The 23,886-nt window shown below is 43.0% G+C and overlaps 1 protein-coding gene across 5 annotated transcripts in view; it reads right to left on the reverse strand.

The window, feature by feature from the left end:
- rptor (regulatory associated protein of MTOR, complex 1) overlaps positions 1 to 23,886 on the reverse strand; it is a 168,008-nt gene that overhangs the window by 79,202 nt on the left and 64,920 nt on the right. For all 5 annotated transcript variants that reach the window (XM_041933255.1, XM_041933254.1, XM_041933252.1 and 2 more), the window contains 2 exons: positions 16,122 to 16,297; positions 4,134 to 4,193 (listed from right to left, as the gene is read on the reverse strand). In XM_041933255.1, the coding sequence (XP_041789189.1) occupies positions 4,134 to 4,193; positions 16,122 to 16,297 (236 nt within the window). The remainder of the gene's footprint in view (positions 1 to 4,133; positions 4,194 to 16,121; positions 16,298 to 23,886) is intronic.

The following is a 23,886-nucleotide window of genomic DNA, read 5'->3' on the forward strand; positions in this document are numbered from 1 at the left end:
AGCTGTTGTGCTTAAAGTCTATTTAACATGAGGCAATGACACTGAAAAGTGTTAATGAAGTACTTCCTGCACAACAATGTGCTAACACTCACACGTGCCATTAATTTGTAACAGTCTGCATTGCAGTTTTTAGTGCTTTTTGTGCTGCGCTGAGTGTCGCACAACGTGCCTCTGTCAGCCTTTCTACACCCATTTCAGTCAGTCAGAAGGTTTCTGCACTCAACTCATATGCAGCTGTGCATCATGTCACAAGGTGCACCTACTATGTCCAGGAATAATAACAAGGTCCCAAAGGTGCAAGTGACACTGCTTATTTTTTTTGTGTTTTGCTAAATATATGAGACTTTTCAATCGAAATGCTGGAATTATTCTTGATTACTCGAATTAACATTTAAACATTTTTAGTTCATTTCTGAAAAGTTCTACTTAAAGCTGCAGTCATTGCTTTTTTTTGGCAAAGCAGAACAAGCTCTGAACACAACGCTGACACATCAATGCTGACACAGTCTTTAAAGCTGTGATGGTCAAGGTGTTAGCAAACGTGGACTGTCTTACTGACACATCCATTCAACCAGTCATGTTTCCGTCCATCTGACAAAATTAGCTAGTTGCTAACTTTGTCTGTCTGGCATTTGGTGATGGACATGCGGCGTGCAGTGAGTTATCCGAGCTATGTCGCTGAAAGCAAAGCAAAAAGAGCTGTGTGTGGAAACAAGGTCATAAGAGCAGTGTCAGAGAAGCAAAATAACGAGCTAAAAGAGGCTTAGGTGTTAGGTGGAGCTGAGGGGAACTGTAGTGTTGGGTGATAATTCAGCACTATGAGAAACATTTTTCATGTTGCTTATGTCGCTTGATTATTATAATAAACAGCTTTGATTAGTGCAGCTTTATGATGTGATGAAGTGTCCCTCGAAACATGTTTGACTTTGGCACTTGACTCCAGTTAAAATGCTGGCCCAGCTTCATGGGGCACAGAGGTGAGATGGCAAATGGGTTTAGTTGCATTTTTCTTTTATGAGCTCTGAGACCATCCATTATTTAACTCTGAGGGACATCAGCTGAATCAACTTTTAGCCCTCTGGACAGCGTGTTGGACATGCAATGAACCAAAACCGCAACTTAAGCATCAGGCATCACACCAGCCCCCTGAAAAACAAAAGCCCTTCTCCAGTCATGTCCGGGGCTGCTCAAACATCAAGACTGAGACTTATAGCCTTCTTTTCTCTGCACTTAATTGCAGCTTTTTTCTGAAATATTTTTTTTTTTTCACTTGGAAATGTCTAATCTTATATTTTCTATTTTTCTCCCACATGAATCCCACCTTTAACATTTCCATGCTTGTACGTCAATTCAAGGTCATGTATCTCATGAATTTGAAATTGTATTAGTTTTTCAATATTGTTTGGAATTGACAACATCTGAAATCCAATTTCAGTCGAGCACACAGACTAATACAGAAAAGGTCAGCACTTTGCTGCTGCAGAACTGTCTCTTAACCTCACTGGCTTTCTATTAGTATAAAATCCCGCTGTGTATATGTCTGAAGCAGACAGCCAACATGAAGAGCAGAGCACAGGATCTTATAAAACCCAGCAGAAGGGCCTGTGTATGAGTGGTTCACCCCACAGCCTGAAGGGATTCTTTCTTTAAAGGAAAACTCTAACTGTTATCTGTTTGTCATGGCTCTACACATCGAGAGGCTGCTACAGGAACCAAACCTACTATATAGTGAAACTGTATGGAGTGTTTCTTTAACATGCAGATTTAATCCAAGCCCGGCACATGATTGATTAGCGACTGTAGCTTTGAATTCACATCACAGCTTGTTTGCCTTTGAGAGAAACCATTCTGAATTTCATTTTGATGTGGCACCATTGTTAAACTGTCCCTTGTTGGATGTTCCTCTTCAGTGTTTCACTCATGCCGAACAGAAGAATGAGAGCAGGTTAAAATGCTTTCCACAGTGCTGCCGTCGTCTCTGACGTTTGTGGCCACTGAAACTCTCCTCTCACCGTGCTCATAAATTACTTTTTCTCCTCATCACAGATGCCCATTCTTTATTCTGTTGAGACAAGTGATAGAAGATGAAGAGGACATGGGAGTTTGAGCATGAATGGAGAGCTTCAGTGTTGTCAAACTAACCAACTGATGTTGGTGTGGTTGAGAGGGCAGAATATAGAATGACAGTGAAAGACGAGTGGAAAAAAGGGCTCATTTCTTCAAAGGTGTTCGTCATTCGCTCGAGTGGTTTACCATCCTGCCCTGGGAATTGCTGGGCAGTAGCTGTACGTACAGTACTAGGGCATTTCCTGCAAAATATTTGGGGTGAAAAAATAAAAAAGTCCAAAGAAAAACTGCAAGCGGATAAAAAAGACGAATTGTTCAATATAAATTACAATTAAATGGTAAAAGTAGGAAGAACAGCAACAATCTAGACGTGCAGAGGTGACGAGGGCCATGTTCAAAGTATGGATAATCCTTATTAATCTTGTAAAAATATGGGAGCTGACAGTGAACATGCAAACTCCCCACAAATGATCCAATGGACCAATTAGTGTGGATAGTGGGATTTTGAAAAGGCTGCAATCACAATAAGGTGATGCATAACTCCAAATATGACCTACAGTTTGTGGAGATTCTGCATTGGATGAGCAAACAGAGGCAAAAACAAACTAGAAGAAAAGCATTTACTAAAATGTAACTAAAACAGGAAATATCCTAATTTAAAAAATAGGAAATAGCTGATGATGTGGGGAAAGCAAAAACAGAAACCTTCAAATTAAGAGTGATATTCAGACAATGGACAAGTCTCCTAACAGTCGTGTAAAATGCACGAATAAGGTTAAAGAATGAGGGGAACATTTGTTGAACATTTGTTATGATTTGCACGGTTGACCGTCATGTGCAGAAAGTCTTGACTGAGCATAACACCGAATGAAAGAAACAGCAAAGGAGAAGCCATTGGAATTAGCTGGTTAGTGAAAACAATAGGGTGGCAGGACTCTAATGCTGTCTATGAAGTTAATTATATTAAATCTATCTAGATAACAGATAACAGAAGTATTGGCGTTGCATTAACAACAACAAGAGCAAATTAAAATGGGAGCAGAGCAAAAAACAAGGTTTCTTACTAGGAGCATTAGTAATAATAACTGTTTCAAAATGTCTGTCCTTGAGGTAAATAAAGGATAGTGTTTTGAGAATTCATGGCCCTGTGAAAACCACTTGTGTTTACCTGACTGCAGGAAAGTAAAAGCTTCACTGTGGGACAGCTCCTGTTTGCTGGAACCCAAAGAATCACAAACACACACGCAAACACACTGAGCTCTTGAGGACACACAGAGCAGGTATGTGCACTCTGTCTCTGCACGAACCCTGAGCCAAAAACTAATTAAAGTGTGGTGGAAGATGCGGAGGTGCAGGCGCTGTTTGTGCGTGCGTGTTCATGTGTGTGCTGCTGTGCCTGTGGTACACCGAAATCATAGTTTGAGCATGTGAAGCAAATTCACCTTCAGCAAACATCATTAACAGACTGCTAAGACACTTTAGCACCTCAAGGTGCTTTTCCAGCAAGATGTATTTTTTCACTGCTGATTTATGACAGTCTGCTTTTAAGCTGCCTACTACTTCTAAAATCACGTCACCTCAACCAACTTACTTTATGGGTGTCATTTTATTCTCCCCCGCACCAAAGTGGGAAAAAAGAAAAGAAAAGCCACCCCTGATGGTTCTGTGAAACTACTAAAACTTTGGATATGACATCCATATTGATCGCTAATATCTGAGAGAGTGTGCCTAAGAGCGAGAGATGTTCCGCGCTGAGCCGCTTGGCACCTGCAGCTTTATTGAAGAAATGTGGAGCTTTAAATCTGCCAAACTACTGCCGCTTTGGCTGTGAGGGGGGAAACAAAGGCAGAGAATTATACCTGCAGGATGGAAAACAACAGAGAGAGGGCTGAGAATAGGGGGGAGAGAGCAAAAGAGACAGACAAGAAGACAGACAGAGAGAGACAGACACGAGGAAAACAGGATAATGATCTCTCCAGACTGCACCCTCCTGGGAGAGACAGACAGCACGAGGGGAAGAGGGTTTTGTTTGTTTTTTTTTAGGACGGCAGTGGAGTGCCACTTACTTCTCGATGAGGTCTAACGTCACCCCTGGCACCAACTTGGCACTCTTCTGCATACAAAACCTGGGGAAAAAAAGCAGACAGGGAAAAGCTGCTGATAAGCGTTGGAAAGAAAACATGGGGTGCTCGCAGACGAGACAAAGCAATAACAACGTTTGGCCTCTACAGTAAAGACTTTACGACCTATGAGAGAGACAATCAATGGGTAAAACGCTCAAATGAAAAACGAGAGTTTCAAAGATTACAACCACTGAGCACTTTGATAAGTGTATTTTGGCTGCGTTACAGTCAAAGGGGAGGGGGCAGGCAGCGGGAACACAGAGTCATATTTCTGGAACGTCTGGGATGGGGGTTATTGTTTACTGCGCGTGGTTAGCTCTGACAGGCCAGCTGTAAGTCACAGCAGGTTGGTGTTGAGAGGAGCTCACGCCAGAGCTCACGACCAGTCATCACACACCTGCAGGAGAGCAGGTGTGTGTGTGTACACTTCACTTACACATCAACTGCAGGGAACACTTAATAAATTGATAAGTTTCTTTGGTTCATTTATTATTTGACATTATACAAAACTCACCAAGTCAGCTTAACTGAACTTAAATCTGCATTCATTTGTCTCGCTAAAACTGCGAGATGCTTCGCCGTGTTCGCCTACTACTGTAGTTGCCAACTGTCTGCCTGCAGTTTGGTGCTGGGCAGGAAGCAAACATTTGGTTTTTAAAGAGCCACCTGCTGCTGCTAGAAATAGAGTTTTTCCACTAGTTTTCCCACCTTTTTCTTTTTTTTTTACTAGTTAAGTAGTTTCAATTCTGAACATTCAGCTACCTAAAGGTTTTCATTTCTGTTTGCTGTGTTAGCGGGCAGGTTCAGACCAGGATCAGTGCCAGACAGGACCCTGTGACTTATCAAAAACAAATGCATAACAAACCTCTAAAACCACAAGGTCAAAGCTGCTCTTTCCCATTTACAGCCTCCACATTCAGCACATCATGTATGGTGATCGAGTGTTCGAGGTTCAGCTTTCTCCACCAACAACTGAAACTCAGGCCTGGAAGCGAACTGAAGATCCAAAAGGATAGAAGTCATCCACGGGTTGAGAATTTATATCCCACAATTGATCCACCCTGACTGTGACGTAAGCCATGGCACTCACATTCAAAGGTTCGTCCTGATGCTGGAGAGTAATGAGCTCCCTCATGACACCAGTGTGACTTGGCGTCTCTTTAAAGAACAGCACGGGCCCTGAGTGTGCCCAGCACTCAAGGAACAAAGTGGAGGAAGGATCTAACCAGGACAACTTGTTCCAAAGTCTTAATGATCGGCGACATTGTGAATGCGAGCCGCGATGTGCACAATCTGCATCGGTATGCACCGGCACTTTGATGTCTGTTAGGAATACAGGTATATCCAAGAGTGTTTCATTTGAGCCACAGATTAAAGACTTTGTTTATGATTTTATCTGGGTTTGCTGCAACAGGGATATGGTGAATCCCAAGACATAAGCAGAGATGATTAACTAAAAATGGATTCTGGCAGAAACAAGACAGACGGGCCAAAGTCAACAGAGCGCAGACCGGGCAGGAGGTTGCATCAGGGAGAGCCTGTTTCCACCCAACCCCTGTGCGTGGAGATGTAAAATCCCTCATGCGTGGCAGAGAGAGGGAGAGAAAAGAAAAGTCTAGAGTACCGACGACCTGCCTCAGAAAAAGCCATGTTTGTTTTCTCCAATGGTCAAAAACAGAGCGAAACATTCGGATCACGCACAGAGACTAGAGGAAATGATTCTGCGAATGCATATAATCACAGCATGTGAACTTGAACTCTAAATGTTTTCCTTATGGATTGTTTATTTTTTCAAATACCAAACCCATGAATCCAGCACAACATGTGGACGTGACAATAAAACAAAGGGATCAAAGGTAGCTCATTAAAATGGAAAACGCTTGATCCTGCTCTAAGAAGATGCAAATGATGCATCAGTCAATGCGCGCAGCCGGCAGCTAAACTTCATCCCCGTGACAAACTCGAGACAGGGATGCAGGTGTGTGCATGTGTCACCCCCAAAGACCTCGACGCTGTCATCTGAATACATTCAGCACACAGCCGAGGCGAGGCGGAAGAAAAGCTGCATTATACAAGCTGAAACCAGATCATACGTCACTCTGAGGCTGAATGCTGTGAATGAGGCACGGGGTCAGTGGAGAGAGCTTTTATCAAGGCCTGAGTGTTATTTTAAATCTGTCGTCACTCCGGTCTCGCTGAAAACCCACTGCTCTTTGGAAAATATCTGCTGAATGCGGTTCGGCCGGATGACACATTCAACCTAGTATTCGCTAATTACAAGGGTATTTACACCATTCAATGGAAAAACATATCACATCAGGGGTGATGTAAAAGCTAAAACCTTGAAGTAGGACACTGTCAACATAAACAGTAATAGTTCATCTTAGCCATGACTCAGCTTGGAAAATAACTTTAAAAGCATCTGTGAGCCAGAAGTGACACGACAGAAATACTTTCTGAGACTCAAGAAGCAGCTGGACATCATTTTCTGTCAGCTTTGTCTCGTCCACCACTAGTTCGATGAATGAACCACGTGACCCGAGAGATATCTAAATAACGAGTGAGCAGAAAGACCTGTTTCAGTGATCGGTTTGGCCAAACAGAAAATGACGTGGATCAACAATGTAAAACTGCTCATTACATTTGGCTATTTGTCCACTCTATTGTAATTGTGCACCCTCAACGTCAAACCTGAAGTGCTCTTGGACTGTGCAAGTGTGCAAATGCAAAGACTGATATGCATGTCGAGAACGTGAAACATCCCTTATCTTTTATTTGCATCAGATTACACAGGAATCTAATGCAATCCTGCCTGATGTGTGCAGAGTGTGTGTGGTTACTTGCAGCAGCCTGGTGTTTAATGAAGGTGAACACGGTGGACAGTCGTGTCTAATGGCACTGCGCTCTGCTGCTGAACTTCTCTGATCAGAGGCTGCAGACTTACCAACACACAGTCTGTGTCCTGCTGCCTTCAGAGGGCTGCAGGGATTTGATGAAGTGAAGGAGAAGCTTTTCATACAGATACTGTAAGAATGCCTCATTCATTTATAGATCCACGCAGACGGATTTACGGATTTGATGCCAATTTAATGTAGAGACTTTAGTCTATAATTAAGTTTTGTGCTGTGAAACCACAGATAAAGGTCTGTCATATGAAAGAGTTACGCAGGTTTGGTTACAAAGTGATAAAGCTTTTGGTCTGGTTGAGAATTCACATCAAGAATTACAATCTTTTGAAACATTTTGATTATTGGTCCATGTGATGTGCATGGAGGAAACCACAGCAGCCCAGCTGCAGGGTTTGCGTGTGTGGAGCCGGTGGTGCAGTATTAGATACTGACGCAGACACTTGCTGAGGAGTTGGCTCATCCTGCTTTGCATTCCACAGGGATTCATCCCCACTGCCTGATTCTTCCCTAAAGGGCTAAAGTACAGAATTACCCTTAAATCTGCCTGGTAGTAATGGTACAGTTTCCTCAACAAGAATTTTTCTATTCGTCACAAATGGCCACATTTGGCTCTTTAACAACACTGAGGCTGTGCCTGAAATCACTCCCTCGTTCACACATTAACTACACCCTATATAACAGATACTCAATAGTTTACTCTATAGTGAGCAGTAAATTGCGATTTGAGAAAGAAGAAGGTTTAGTGCGTGCACATGCTAACATTTGCTTATTAGTACTAAGCCCAAAGTACAGCTGAGACTGATGGGAAAGTCATTACCTTTGCTGGTATTTGGTCATAAGCTGAAGTACTGGACAAATGGCTATTTTGACCTGATAATGGCACATGTACATTTAAGGGATCAAACACAGTTGCTGCCACTCATGCTGAGAAGAACATGAAAAAGGCATAACAACCAGCTGACCAACTGAGCAACCATCAAGTGTTTAGATGACAGGGGGTCTCTGAGCCGAGTCCAACACTGTGGCTAAAAATTCTTCTACTACCAACTAAATGTATGGAATAAGTAATGTCTTGGACAAAAGACAGAAGAAAAGACAAAAAGGAGTGACGATGATGATGCACGGATGAACGATGGCGGGCAGACTTAACGTTCTAAGAAGCAGAGAATACCGGCCGATCAGTTCAGAGGCCCGGGGGCCAGCGATGAAGAGGAAATTGAGGGATTATTACGAAGAGAGAGCGAGGTGGCCGAAGTTTAATTGGATCGGTGAAAAAGAGAGAGCGAGTGTGTGGACGCTGGGGGGGAGAGGGAAGGAGCTGGCATGTACATATTAAACTTTGAGGAGCGAAATGAAGTGGGTCTTGTATTCGGAAACTACTATATTGCACCGGGGGTGGGTGGCGGAGGAGGAGCGGGGGGAGCAGAGCGTCTCCTCTGGTCCCCGCAGAGCAGGCTGTCTTCTACAGCTCATTACTCCTTCAATCAGCCTTGCTGTCCCAAGTCTCCTCCGGTCCTGTGCTGGAGGGACTGCAGGGTGATCTCGAATCTAATCTGTTCTGTCACTGACCTACAGTATACATGAGATACGTCACACTCAGTCTGTTCTGTGAAATCATCGACATGTAAATACGACAAATACAGTTTATTTGCTCAAAGTTGTGATTTGAGGGAGTTCTTAAGCGTATTATTAATAATTAAATCTACATTAATTGGTGCTATGATCATATCGTGTACATTGAGATTGTTTAAATCAATGCAGATTTACTGTGTGTGTTCTCTGTGATGGTACAAATGATGCATGTGTTGGTGAGTTGACCTTGCAACAATGTGGTTTCAACTTGCACTTGAACTGAGTTTGTCTTTTTAAGGGGAACACAAATCTGTCCAATCCTTCTAATCTCCTCTCCTCCTTTGTCTTGACTCCTGCGTCATCTGCTCTCTGTCCAGGTGGTTGCTCTCCAGACGTCTGTGGTCTGCTGTGTCCTCGCAGCTCTGAGGTTCCACCAGAAGTTTTTGGTGATTGGCATTAAGAGCGCTGGCTCTTATGAACAATAGAGTAGTTTGAGAGGCTTTCATGGCGTTTTTTTTATTTTCAGTGACAGTTGTCCTCTGCAAAATGAGCCTGATAATTATACTGAGTGGCGGTTTGGTTTCAATTTATTCATTTTGTCTGCCATCATTTTAATGTTGGTCAATTTCTGGTGCCGGGATTTTGGGATTTTGTTTTACTTTAGCCAAAGTACTAGAGGTCAGGTCCTACTATGGATAAGGACTGACCGCCTTCACCATAGATAACAAAAGGGGACACACGTTTACCCCGTGTATACATCAATACTGCAAACAGAGCTTATAGTTTTCAGTTACCTAAAACTGTGTGTTAACTGAAGGCCAAAGCACAGAAAAGGCTATGTTTTGAATAACAGCCACGGAGGTGTGGACAAGACATCATCATCCTGGATCTACGGTACCACGAAGGACAAAGCAGCCAAAATCGAGCCATATTACAAGCCTACAGTCAGTGAGTATTTGACACAATGCTTGCAGCTAATGCGCACAATACAGCGCCTTCACTTCAAAATGGTTCATGGTCTGTATGTTTAAAATCCATTTACTCGTAGAACATACGTATAAAGACGATGTGAACAAAAGGATATGGCATTTCCGCTGCTTCTTACCATATTTCTCTGTGTTACGTAAGCTCATAACACGCTGCTCATTAAGTGGCAGCAGGCTCCTGCGCTGCAGTACGACTGCTCTTGTTTCAAAGCGCTATTTCAAATGATAATATATTAAGATGAATGTGCTTTTTGATCATTAATAAGACAAATGTGGAGATGGAGAGGGTCCAGCATGATCAGCATAGAAACACGCTTCATTACTGCTATCACTTTAAATCAACATCAAAGCACAGTGCTACTGCTGTAAAATTGGACACATTATGCTAATGAAAAGAAATTTCCTGAGCATACAGGGGTGTCGACCTCGCTTGCAGCACAATTCAGCGTAAAGGAAAAATCCCCTCTAAAGAATTCACATATGTTGCTTCCTATAACATCACACAGCTCCATTTTAATTTGTGAATTTTACCAAGTTTCACTTGCAGCTGAACAGAATAGGGACAGTCTGTAGTGATGATGTCACCTAGAGACAAATCCTGTGGCAGCTTCGACAGTGAATAATGGACCAACTGTTGAGACTCTGTGACAGCAGCCATGGTGATTTCACTGGGATAGCACATTTTCTGACTCACAGCTGCATCCCTGGCATTCATTTGAATATATAGTAATCAGCAGGTGTCACCTAATGACACCACTAAGTGTACCGAATGTAGGTAGACTATTATGTAAGTCTGCAGAGACTCATTTAACTGTCCAAAATAGCCTGAATATGTTCAGGTGATTTAATGTGGCACACCATCCGTGACTGGATTTAATCTATATATACAGATGGGGGACGAATGAGTGGAAAGCTTTCACCTCACTGGCACTACTTTTTCTGATCCCTTCACTATCAAATCAAATAGCAAAAAAACTTTAATCGAGTTTAATGATCCCTTTTGCACAGGGTTCTACCAATTCACAATTCTGACCAAACCCCCCAAGGTTCTGTACAAACAGCGTGTAACTGAAGTGTCCATTCAACACATTTCCAAATCCTGAAAAATGACTGCAGTTGCTTTTTCACGAGGTTTAGACTTGCAGTGGCCATTTATCTACTTTAAGGAAAGAGGCTGATGAAAGATTTCACAGTGATCATATTAGGGTAGGTGAATACTTTAAGCAGATGTAAAATGATCCAGCTTTTGCACTTTCTACAGTTGTATAATCTGCTTTAGAAACTGGTGCCCAGCAGCATGAGGCTACTGCAGATCCGGCCATAGAAAAAAAATACTTTAACTTACTCAAAAAATATGGTGTGACGTCAGCCAACAGTCAATCCCAGGACGGCATTTTTTTTTTTTAATTATTATTATTTTGCAATCAGTCCATATGTTCGATGGGTTTTTCAGAGCTAAACCTGCTGCTCTCTCTAAATCCACAGACGACTCAGAATGCAGTGCAATGTTATGTAACAGTTTCCTCTGTAGTTCACCCTACATCAAGACGCGGGAGGGGGAAGATGAATATGTCAACATTTTTTTCAAGTAATTTACATTTCAGTTATTAAAGTCAAGGCTCCAGGACAAGAACAGTGTGGTGCATGTGTGAGTGTTAAAGCAACAATTCTTGTGAGCGTCTAATATTTCTTCTTTCACCAATCGGAGCTCGGAATGGGAGGACAAAGATGCAGCCACATTTATTCTCATCTAACATAATGGGGCTGTTGTGTGTGCATGCATGCATGTTGTGTGTGTCTGTGCAAGGGAAAAACCTGCACAATTAAAGGAATACGAGATGTGAGTCAATTAACATCCCATCGGTGTCCCTGTTGTTAAAGGTTCACGTAGGTTTACAGCACATACATGAAGATAATGGGATGCTACTTGAGGTCACCTGTCAAAGCGGAGCAGCATGGTTGTGTGTATGTACATGCATGATTATCCACATGCGTGCAGGAAACCACGGCAGCCCGGCTGCAGGGTTAACATGTGTGGTGCTGGTGTAAAATCAGACAGAAGCAGACGCTTGCTGAGGAGTTGGCTCAGTCTGTTTCACATTCTGCAGAGATTCATCTCTGCTGCCTGATTCTTCCCTGAAGGGCTGAATTACAGAGGTGCTACACCCTCACATCCGCCTGCCGATGACGGCACTCGGCTCCTCCTCGACAATCTTTCAAACTACTGTTTAAATGTGAAAACATATTCCATTCACTCTGCCGAGACTGCCTTGAAATGAGACTATACAGCGTGTATAAGCCCAAGACGCCATGCCTTGTGTTCCAGCAGGCGGCGCTAGTAAAACACTGCATCACTCTGCTCCTTTGCATGGCCCATTTACATTAATAGTAAACAAGGCAGTTGTTTTCTTCATTAATGCAAAATGGAGGACCTTATTGTGCAAAGAGGGCAATCACGACACCAAACCACCTGAGAAGCAGCATCTTGAACGCTGTATCAGTATCGGTTTCGGTATTAATTTTTCACTCTGGACCAAAGTGGTACAGACACTGGACCATCAGACTGACTGACATTGCTGACACACCCTGAGCTCTGACTCCTTCAACCGTTGTGTGTCTCTCTCTTCCTTACCCTGCAGTCCCTTGGTGTCATCCGGTTGCCTCCCTCTCTATTTTCAGAAGCTCACCACCACCATCCCTCCCCATCCATCGCAGCAGAGGGGAAATCCCTTGAAGATGGCGCTCCATCAGTACTGATTTTCTGCTAAGCTGAGCAATGAAAGGTACACATGCACTCACTCGGCCTTGCTCGCCCCGACTCATTCTCTTTCTCTCTGTAAACCCCATCATCCATCCCTCAACGCATCTCATTAAAGATTTAAAGCCAAGGTAAGCCAGCACATCAGTGAATCCCTCCATCCGCCCACTCTAACCCTGCCAAGCTCCACCCCATCCCTTCCTCATTTTCTCACTGTTTCTCACACTGGGGCTGTATGAAATTAAGAAGACAGCTTGGCATGTCTTTATTTAGAAAATAATAAGCAAACAGGAGAGACAGCAACAAGCTATGGGAAGGGAGGGAGCTGTGGCGTCTTTGGAGAGTCGTGAAGAGCTCCGGGTCTCAGCGAAAGCTGGAGAGCAGGTTGATGTCGATGCAAGCCACAGCTGGTATATGCAATCAGGTGTGGAGGTTTTCTAGCACTGGGACTATTCTTAATCAAATTGTTATTCTCTACCAAACCTGGCAGAAGGACACTGAACGGCAGCTGTATACTATGTGTGGAATTGGTAATGTCCTCCCAGAGGCGCACAGTGTTGCCTCCTCCAAGGCCTGGACTTTAAAGTGAGTTTATGTAACTTTTGCTGAACACTGTGGCCACAAGTGACAATTATGGGACAATTTTATTTTTTTTATAACAGTGGCTCACATAGAGGACACTCATACAGATGAGGAGTTTTGTTTTGAAACAAAAATTTGAACTGAGCCATGTTGGTTTTTAAAAAGCTGACTTTTCAGAATGAACCACACACAATAATCTCACATCAAGAGTATTGATCCATTTAAAGTTGTTAAAGCAACAGGAGCAACAAAAGACTTGAATTAGTGAAACCCACTTCATCAGATTCTTCGAGCGGGAAAACTGAAAACCAAAAAATAAATGATTGGATTTGGATACATTTTTTATGAAAATACAAGATTACAAGACCTGTGTTCCATGCGTAAATAAAGCTTGAACGAATTAAAGAAATTGGTAATGCGTTTAAATATTCTATTCTTCAGTGTTCATGTGCTAAACTAGTCAGCTCAAACTCAACTAGGCTGTGTGAGGAAATTCATGTGCAGTAATGCGTGACTTCTTCATTACCAGACAACAAAGTGTATTCAACCATATAACCATTGAAGCTTGACTTTAAAGGTCCATTTATAGAAAGGGTCAGTCCCAGCTTTCCCTTGCAAAGCACAACATCCATTTTTGGAGGCAGAGGGTATTAAGGAATACTTCAGTCAATATTATCCAGCAGGCTTTCAGCAACTTGTTCTCCGAATGTAACGTTGGGAAGGGATATCAATATTAATGGCATAATACTGAGACCTCATTATGCTGAAGGTCACGGTGGGATGTGGATTTAGAGCAGAGGAAGATGAACGAAACTCTTCAACATTTCTGGCAGAGAGAAAACATTTGGCTAGGTGTAGGACACCTCCTGAAGGCGGCATGTCATTCTCACTTACACACTTAAAAAAGAAAAAAGTTCTCTCTCTTCCTCTTTCAGATTTTTCGTTGAAAATATGTGAAATCATCCCTGTGACTTTTAGTGTGTGCAAAGCGAATTCAGTCATTAAAATGCAAAAAGCAGTGCGGGTCAGTAATGATTTATTGCACCAAAGGGCCTTTGTACAGTGCAGATACAGACTGTATGTGAGCAGGTAGCGCAGAGCAGGGAGGATGAGGTGCTCGCTGCCATTTTCTGAATGTCACGTAACAAGAAATCTCTTTAAACCCAGCGGCTGAGGATTGTCTTGGTGTTGTCTTTCTCTCATTTGAAGTCTTTACTTTTGTTTACCGTTTCGTGTCCACACACTCACTTGCCATCTCTCTGTGCATTAGGGAGCACGTTACCATGTCGCATAAATTGTGTTAAAGCTAAATGAAAAGAGAAAAGTCAACTTTAGTTTTGCTGCTGCTCAAAATGAACTCAAAAGCAGACAAAAAAATGAAAATGAATTCAAGCTCTCCTTTAGAAATCCTCCTACAAAGAGGACAGGACCGTTCACAGCAGACGTTTTGATTTGACGTAATAGGAAAAGCACAAGTGTATTAGCATGAACAATGGCTTTCTTCTGTATCCCAGTAAGACGTGACGGTGTGGCAGGGAGCCAGCATGCACAATAGCAGGACCTTGAAATTAAAGTATCTACATGGAATGGAATCCATTTTGTTATTTACAGCTGATCTTTTCTTCTGTGACATGTCGAAGAAATCTGCCAGAAAAAAAGGCCTATAGAACAGAACTGCAGGAAACACATCTTTTCTTTTACGAAACTTTCTTTCAAAGTCTTCAATAGCACGTGATGTGGTGACCACTCATCGGGCTAGACGGTGAACTACTGCAGTTGCTGGCAGCAGCCACAGCTGTCAGGATGAAAATGTTTAGCCAAATTCTTAATGCTCCAGAGTTTAATATTGTGTTAACGCAGACAGCCATGGAGGAACTTCATCTTGTTAAATACACCCAAAAAATTAAAGTTAGCTTCCTTCCTCATTTAAATTAGGAATATCTCATCAAAGAATAAGTAACAGCTAAGAATCTGATCAAGCCAACTTTTCATACTTTTGACGTTTTTGGATGCTTGTTTCTACTTAGATGTTCTCAAAAGGAGAGGTTTGATAGCCGGCACTAACACCTACGATGGCATTATTTACTAGGATCAGCTCTGAAGCGACAGCTCCTACATACAGGAAGCAGAGCCACGGTACATGCACATATTGAGCAGCGATGACATATCTATGTGTGTGTATTTGTGTGTGTGTGTGTGTGTTTTGTGTTGATATGGAATCAGAGGTGATGCAATCACCCATGCCTGGGTGTGCAAGCCCCACACACCCAGCACGCCACACACACACAGCTGACTGGCTGATGTAACACATGTGCGCATGTGGTCGAGCTTGATGCTCCACTGGTACAGTCCTCTGAATGATGCATCACGCTGCATTTACATCGGGCCGCTGTATCAGCCAGGTCTCCAAATGAACACATTCTGCCTGAATATCTTCCCCCTATTTTGCTGCAGCAGCCTCAGCGGGGATCATCACACTTGCATCGCTGTGGATGATGTTGGTTTACACTTTTCATCATAGCTGGATATTTTTCATCTCAGCTGAACACAGAGTGGGGTCAGAGCTCAGAGGGACGTTCACTCTCTGCACAGGACACATCGCTGTGTCCTCAGAGTGTCCAAGCAGTGATCCAACCTGCCGCTAATGGGCTTAATTAGTGCATGGTTGTGTGGTCCTTTCTATGATTATTACAGAGAAACAAAGCATCATCTAGCGGAACTTCAAAATTATCATAACCTTTTAATTATCAACTCAAATCAAATCACAAAAGCAATTCAAAAACAGGAGAGGTAACCACAGCAATACTAAACTGATCATGAGCGGAAGTCATTCAAATTCTTCCCAGAAGAAAATCTCCTTTACATTTTCTCAGCTACTGAGAAAGCCCATACCCACACAGCTCCTGTGTATTAATTCAATGTTTCTCTTCCTGCTGTTTAAAACCTGTTTAAATGTTAACAGTTACCAGCAGCTAAACCCCAGCTACCCTATTACCCCAGCATGAATATAGGACATATTCTGAATGGGCCATCTGGAGGTCCTCAGTGTTTCAGACTTTTAATAATGTCAGTAAGAAAGTGGGGTGGCAGAGAGAAAGGACAGACGGCGTGACGGAGACATTACCATCGGAGGGCGATCTTGATGGGCGTGGTGAGGCAGGAGGTGAAGAGGTCGGCCGGGAGGTCGGGGTTCATGGGCAGCAGCTCGCTGGCCTCGCAGGCAGCCAGCTGGATGCAGTTCTTCATGGAGGGCGGCAGGGGCATCTGGGCGAGCGGGTGGCTGGGATTGATGGCCGCCACCTGGACAGACAAACACATGACGCCGTTTGTTTACGTTCATTTGGCTGCAAGGAGCACCAGAGCCACACCCAGAAATATGCAAACGGAACTAAAATTTGTCAGTGTAACAAACAATTAGATGTAAAACATCAGGAGATATTTTAAAGCTGCAGCGAGCACAGAAAGCGACATCAGTGCATCGGAAACACTGAAATGCTGAGCTGCTCCACAACCCGACCTTTAATCAAGTGAATGATTGACAGTGGGACAGCAAGAAAAGGGGAGCTGGATGACATACATGGCTGTGGCCTGTGAGACGCAGACGTTTGTTCATACACACTGATCCAAAAAAAAGCTTTCTGCAGAGCAGAGCGGAAGTGTCTGGTTGTTTGGTATTACAGCAGCTAGAAACCGAAATGACCGCTGTCACAGAAGGCAAACCCTGGTATTGTGTGCGCACTCGAAGGGCTTTAGGTGTAGACACAGCAACAGAAGTGAGGCGGAGAGGACGAGAGAAGCAGACAGGATGATGAACTTGAGATGAATAACAGATAAGACATGACATGAAAGGTCAGAGACAAAGAGCAGCAGCTCCAGACTGATGTATAACCCTCATTCCACAAAAGTTGGGACGCTGTGTAAAAGACAAATAAAAACAGAATGTGATCATTTGCTAATCCTTTTTGACACAAACTCAATAGAAAACAGCACAAAGACAACATATTTAATGTTTCACCTCATCAGCTTCATTCATTTTTGTAAATATCTGCTTATTCTGAATTTGATGCAGCAACATGTTTGAAACAAGTCAGGACAGGAGCAACTAAAGACTGGGAAAGCTCCAAAAACACCGGTTTGGATCATTCCACAGGTAAACAGGTTGATTGGTAACAGGTGATAGTATGATGATTGAGTGTGAAAGGAGCATCCTGGAAAGGCTCAGTCGTTCACAAGCGAGGATGGAGCAAGGTTCACCTCTTTGTGAACACATGATTGCATAAAGGAGGTTACAGGATATTAAGAGATATTTAGTGACGAAAGGAGGCACAGAGAATAAAGAAAACTCGATACTTGAAGCAAAAACAAGTCAGAAATCCAAGTGAGAGTTTGTGCAAATGTTCAGCAAAAGCAACAGGTGAAGGACATTAGCACCCTGCTGCCGCCTACACAATCCTGCTCGGACTGTTGTCATTATTGTTGCAAGCTGTTTGTGCTCGACAGATTTGGCGCCACCTCAGAACTCCGAGAAAACTTTTCTGCAACGGCAAATCTACTGTCTGTTCACGAGTCAACTTTCAGCAACAGACTTTGCTGAGGGCAGAAATTCGGGTGTTCACGAGTCAGCTCATTCTCCTTTCAAATGTATTAGTATTAGTCCCAATGTCCCAATTAGTATTAGTCCAAATGTATTAGTCCCAGCTGAAGATTGCCCATCATCTTTAGAAGCCGCTGTGTTGTGTGTAACACACTGAAAATAAGTTAAGAAAACACACACACAAAAAAACCCTCATTAAAAATGGAAAAAATGAGTCCAAACATTTGCTTGTGTTACGAGCAGCGTGGGATGAGCACTAAAAGTCAGATTTTTGTTTTGCTTTCCCTCTGTAGCATAAAAACAGGAAATTTGATTGCAGAAGATACTAACATGCGGGTTTGCCACCGCGTGATTCCAAGCAAAACATCGCAAATGACATACTGCATGAGACATTTTGAGCACGGAATGATTATGTGATATGTTATTGATCCCAGGGAGGAAATTTTCCTCTTGCTTGCCTCCTTAGTGTGCGGCCTTCAGTGGTGAACAATCCTTCAGTCTATTCTCAGAACAGAATTAGCGTGGTTTTTCCACACTCTGGTAGGACTCACTCAATACGTGCACGCGTGAAAAATGGTAGGAAGCTTGCATATGATGTAAAACTTTAATTATATTTGGAGCTCTTGATTATTTATGTGCTCATTGTGCTGTTGTACTGTTGATTTGTTTGCTCAGAGTTCAATATGGTTTCTGTCTTTTGCTTAGTAGACTTTAATGAGCTGTGGGTCTTAATGAAGGCAGCAATCCAAGGCTTCCCTTTATCATCGCTGACTGCTTTGGGTTGCTGCTTTCGTTTTGCAGCTCTATCTAATTTTAGTAAAGAATAAGGGAGGGAGATTATTATTATTATTACTATTATCGCCTCTTTTCTGAAAATCTCTATTATTCCAGGAAACACTGCTTCATGTTGCTCATCATCATCATTTTCTTTTTTAAATTAGCATAAGCTTGAGTTTGATTCCATAACAGTGTCAACAGGTGTGTCCACCTGCACCCGCACCTGTTAATGCTAATGACTGAACATCCATGTACAAATTAGAGTACGTGAACATGAAGCAATATTTGGGTGCAGCAGTGCTACTGACTCAGACTTCAGATCCAGAGTTTGACATTCAGTGTCATCTGGCACTAAAAACTCTTCTACCGATTCATTTCTTCCTCCTCTTTCTTTCTCGTTAGCAAAGGTCAGTGTACTAAACATTCAGGGAGCAGCCTCTCACTTTCAGCCGGCGCTGATCGTCGCTTGGGCCGGTTAAAATGACAGACTTCAGCAGCAGCAGCTCCTGTGAGTCGCTAATTCTGTGAGCAAAGAAGCTTTGCTGTTGTGGGTTTGTGTTTCTGTACTGAGCCAATTATTGATTGTGAGAGCAGAAGCTCCACTGAATGTTTCTGATGTTCCAACAACTCCAACAGAGTGATTCGTCTCTCGAGCGGATCGCCGCACATCAAAGGTCGTGTTCTTTTCTTCAAATCACATCAACATCATTTTAAACACACTGGTTCTGAATCAGGTTGTTCAGTATTTTGTTGGAACAGCCTGTGCCAAATGATCATGTCAGATTTAGTGGCTATACCTGTTATTCCAATATGTCAGAAACATATTTAATCACAAACTAAGTAAATACAAAGATCTGATTGGACTCAGGATCAGGGCCAAGAAAAACAAAAAAAATGCTTGAGACGTCCCTGCTGTCAGGGCGTCACACACTTCCTTTTAAAGGTCACCTCACCCGCAAAAAGTCTAAGAAATGATTACATGGTCTTAGGTCATGCAAGAGGGTTAAGGCTTCAGAAGAAAAGAGCTGAGGTGAAGCTGAAGGCCGTATCTGTGATCACATTTAGTCGGCTCGTCAATGTCAGGAAAAGAAAACCCTGAGTGGGAGATGTGGGGGGAAACTCACAGGAGAGCAGACAGAGCTGCTGGTCAAACACTGGGCTGCTGGCTAATCACCTGCTGGACATGTGTCACCCAGTGCCTGGGGGGGCAGTAGCTCAGTCCATGAGGACTGGGCTTGGGAACTAGACGATGGCCAGCATGGACCATTCAGAACAGGGTGTGAGCCTCGTGCGAGGCACTGAATCGCTTGCTGCTGGGTGTGCCTGACTATGTGGCTATGTGACATCTCTCCACACATTAATGCATGTGCATACAGGCATGTGAAAAAATTAGGACACCTTATGAAATCCTGTGTATTTTAAAATATATTTGGACATATGGGTATTTAATGTCAATTTTAATTAAACTGAGGGATCCAAGTAATATAACTAAACAATAAAAAAATAAGAAAAGCCTGTTTAAAACTTTCTGTAAAATTTAATTAAAAAATAATGCAATTTCTGGTGAGGAATAAATTAGGACACCCCCCTATATTATCCCTCTTAAAATGTTGCAAATCCCAAACAGGTGCATCACATCAGGTGCACATGATTAGTACATCGTTACCCAGCATTTGAATGGAGCCTTGCCCTATTTAAACCTCAAATTTAGATTGGTGTGGCCCTGACAGTTGGTATGTTAAGGTGAGCGCCATGGTGAGGTCTAAAGAGCTTCCTGATGCCCTCAGAAAGAAGATTGTGGCCGCTTACGAGTCTGGTAAAGGATTTAAAAAGATTTCAAAAGAATTTAACATCAGCCATTCCACCATTCGCACAATTATTTACAAGTGGAGGACATTGAAAACAACTGCCACCATGCCAAGATCTGGCCGTCCGAGCAAGTTTACCCCCAGAGCAGAACGCAAGATGCTCAAAGAGGTCCTGAAAAATCCTAAAGTGTCATCAAGGGAATTACAGCAGGTTCTGGCAACTGTCGATGTGAAAGTGCACGACTCTACCATCAGAAAGAGACTGCACAAGTGTGACTTGCATGGGAGGTGTGCAAGGAAGAAACCTTTGCTCTCTAAAAAAAACATCAAGGCCAGACTGAAGTTTGCCAGAGAGAACATAGACAAAGACCACGACTTCTGGAATAAGATTCTTTGGACAGATGAGTCTAAAATTGAATTATTTGGACACCAGAACAGAAGACATGTTTGGCGTAACCAAATACAGCCTTCCAAGAAAAGAACCTCATACCAACTGTAAAGCATGGAGGGGGCAGTGTCATGGTTTGGGGATGCTTTGCTGCAGCAGGACCTGGCCAACTCACCATCATAGAATCCACCATGAATTCTACTGTGTATCAGAGGGTGCTTGAAGAAAATGTGAAACCATCTGTCAAAAAATTAAAGCTGAAGCGTAACTGGATACTGCAACAAGACAATGACCCAAAGCATACCAGCAAATCCACCAAGGACTGGCTAAAAAGGAAGAAGTGGAGAGTCCTGGAATGGCCAAGTCAAAGCCCTGATCTTAATCCCATCGAAATGCTGTGGGGTGACTTGAAACGGGCTGTACATGCAAGACACCCCTCAAACATCTCACAGCTGAAAGAATTCTGCATTGAGGAGTGGGCCAAACTTTCTCCTGATCGATGTCAGAGACTGGTAAAAGGCTACAAAAAGCGTCTCGTTGAAGTCATATCAGCCAAAGGGGGCAACACTAGCTACTAGGGGGTAGGGTGTCCTAACTTTTTCCTCCATTGAAATACATACTTTATTTTTTTTCTTTTTTTGGATTTGTCAAACAATGTTCATTTTTGTTGTTAAATTGCAATCAAATCACTTTCTTTTTGAAAAATACATAAAAACATGACTGGATATTGGTATGTGTACCATTTCTAAATAAAGAGCTGATTATTTAATGGGGTGTCCTAATTTTCTCACATGCCTGTAGGTGCTGTTTGTGTATGTGTGTATTTCACATCTCTGTGTGCGTAAAATAACAGAGCAGAAAAAAACTAATTTCCGCTAGAAGGATTAATAAAGTATGCCTTCTTCTTCTTGCTCTGCTGGCAGTGTAATACCAAAGCATTTATCTTCAGCCTTCTCTGGCCCACAGTTTGGCAACCACAGCATCAGGAGAGGTGGACTCACCATTTTTATTGATTTTGGTTTTGAGTCCGCTCTTTTAACAAATCCCTGGTACAACTCTTGGCATACTATTTGTTTTTTTGCAACCGGTTCTAAAACTGAACCGGTATTCAACACTGAGCCTAATCCTTAATGAAATGTGCCAATTTCAGCTGGATCTGAAACATTTGTGAGGATGAGTAAATGTTGCACACCTGACCTTGCTTGCGGTAGATACAGTGGTGTGTCTGTATAAATTGCAAACTGTTGCTGTAAGACCTCTTGAAGAGCTGTAGACACCCTTAACAGCTGTTTACTGCAGCGGAAAATGTTGCTTCAAGTGCTAAAACTCTTTTTGTGTTTGCAAACACTTTGGGGGCTACAGGCATGAAGGCTGAGCAGGAGGAGAGAAATTGCCTGGCACTGAGTGTTGGAGTACACTAAAAGCCCTGCCATATAAGCATGGATAGACATATAGCCTAGGAACATACACAGAACCCACCAAACTGCTTAAACACAAGCACAAGCACAAACACACCAGGGGTCTTGAATGTAAACTACCCTCTCTGCCTCCCAGCTGCCTGTCTGCTCTACCTCAGCATCTGATGCAAGCCGGGGTAAACCCACACTACCTGAGGCGAGCACTACGGGGACATGCTACTCTTTCTGCGCCCAGAGGGTGAACCGAGTCAATTAGAGGATGAGACAAGAAAACAAATACAACAAGCGATGGAGCAGGCTGCCTGGGAAACAAAACAATAATAAAAAAAAAGTAATTCCTCCTGTGGGCTTTGAAAAAAAAAAACACAAAAAAGTGAAGAAAGCTTCTGCATTCCATTCACAAAACCGCCATGACCTGATTCAAATGTTCAAGTCGGTCTCCCGTTAATCTAATCAAACTGCAAAAAAGGCTTGTGATGAGGCACTGTAGATTTATGTAATGCCTCCCTCCCCCTGTATGTACTGCATTGCCTTCCTGCTCTCTACTAGTCCAATAACTCATTAGCTGACTCCATAATATGTGTTGGAAGAGAGGCGGCAGCCGCTGAAGCTCAGATCTCACTATTTACAGAACTGCTCTATAAGGAGATCTGCGCACACACACACATGAATAAATCATGATATTAAAAATACAGAAGAACAGTCTTAATTAATGTTGGGATGGGGGGGGGGTGATAATGTATGTAACTGTGCATGTCTTTTTTTCTATCGACATGCATATTTAGTTCTCTTTGAAATGCTCGCAGGCGTGAGTGGGAGCCTGACTGTTGCTGGGCGGATGGATCTGTGCCAATCTTCTTGTAACATAATTCCTCTTCTCTCCCTCTAATGAGGAAAACGCCGCCTCGCTCGCACAGGCAGACATTACAAACAAAGCGGCTCGCGCTTCTAAAGCCTCTTGTTGTGTCAACCAAAGAAGAACATTGTCTCCTGAAAATTTGGAGTAAGCGTGTGATGGCGTGCCGCAGTAATCCGAACGGTAAATACGACAACATTGCCAGCAGAGGCTGATTAATGCCAAGCATCCACTGTAATTATCACATTAGCATATTGTAATCTCACAAATTACCATGAAAATTACCATGACAGCTTCCTTTTCTCTCTCTTCCACTGGGGATATCAGGGTACAATTTCATTTCTGAGAATCGCTGTTTTTAAGAAGTCACACTAATTTATACGACTAATCCTCTGAGACTAATCACAGCAGAAGGGCGTAATCATGGGCGTGCACGCGGGGCCACCAAATGCAACTCTAGTCAAGAAATGCATTTTATAGTTGCGCATTAATTATTCATTAAAATGTGAGAAGGAGCCATTGGAGGCCTAAAGTGAGCATCCTGGAAATGCTGGCAACACAAACTCCCAACCCACAACACAAACACATACATATAGGCACACACACAGATGCACACACACCAAGCTCTCACAGTCCAGTGTGTCCTAGCTGTGCGTGCTGCAGGGCACACACACACACCTCTCTTCTGCCCCGCAGCTAATGCAGTGAGCATGTTTGCTGAGTGCAGGCAGGAAGTGATGAGATATTTAAAAGGAAGCAGGTGGCCCTATAATAGAGCACTCAGAGCAGACACCCACACACACCCACAGACACGCTGACTGACTGATCGACTGCAGGAGGAGGCTGATATGGTGCCGTGGAGGAGTGATGAAACACCTCCTCCTTTCATATCTTCCCTTCAGCCGTTCTTCATGCTCTTGTCTTCCACTGCATCACTTCAGATCATACAGTCCCTGCTGAGATCAGGCCTGTTGTGCCATGTCAAACGGGCGCACCGTGCATGTGTCAACAGTGCGTATTTAAAAATGGCTGACAAAGTGTGTGTGTG

This window comes from Chelmon rostratus, chromosome 3 (genome assembly GCF_017976325.1).
Source record: "Chelmon rostratus isolate fCheRos1 chromosome 3, fCheRos1.pri, whole genome shotgun sequence".
In the NCBI taxonomy this organism is placed as follows: Eukaryota; Metazoa; Chordata; class Actinopteri; order Chaetodontiformes; family Chaetodontidae; genus Chelmon; species Chelmon rostratus.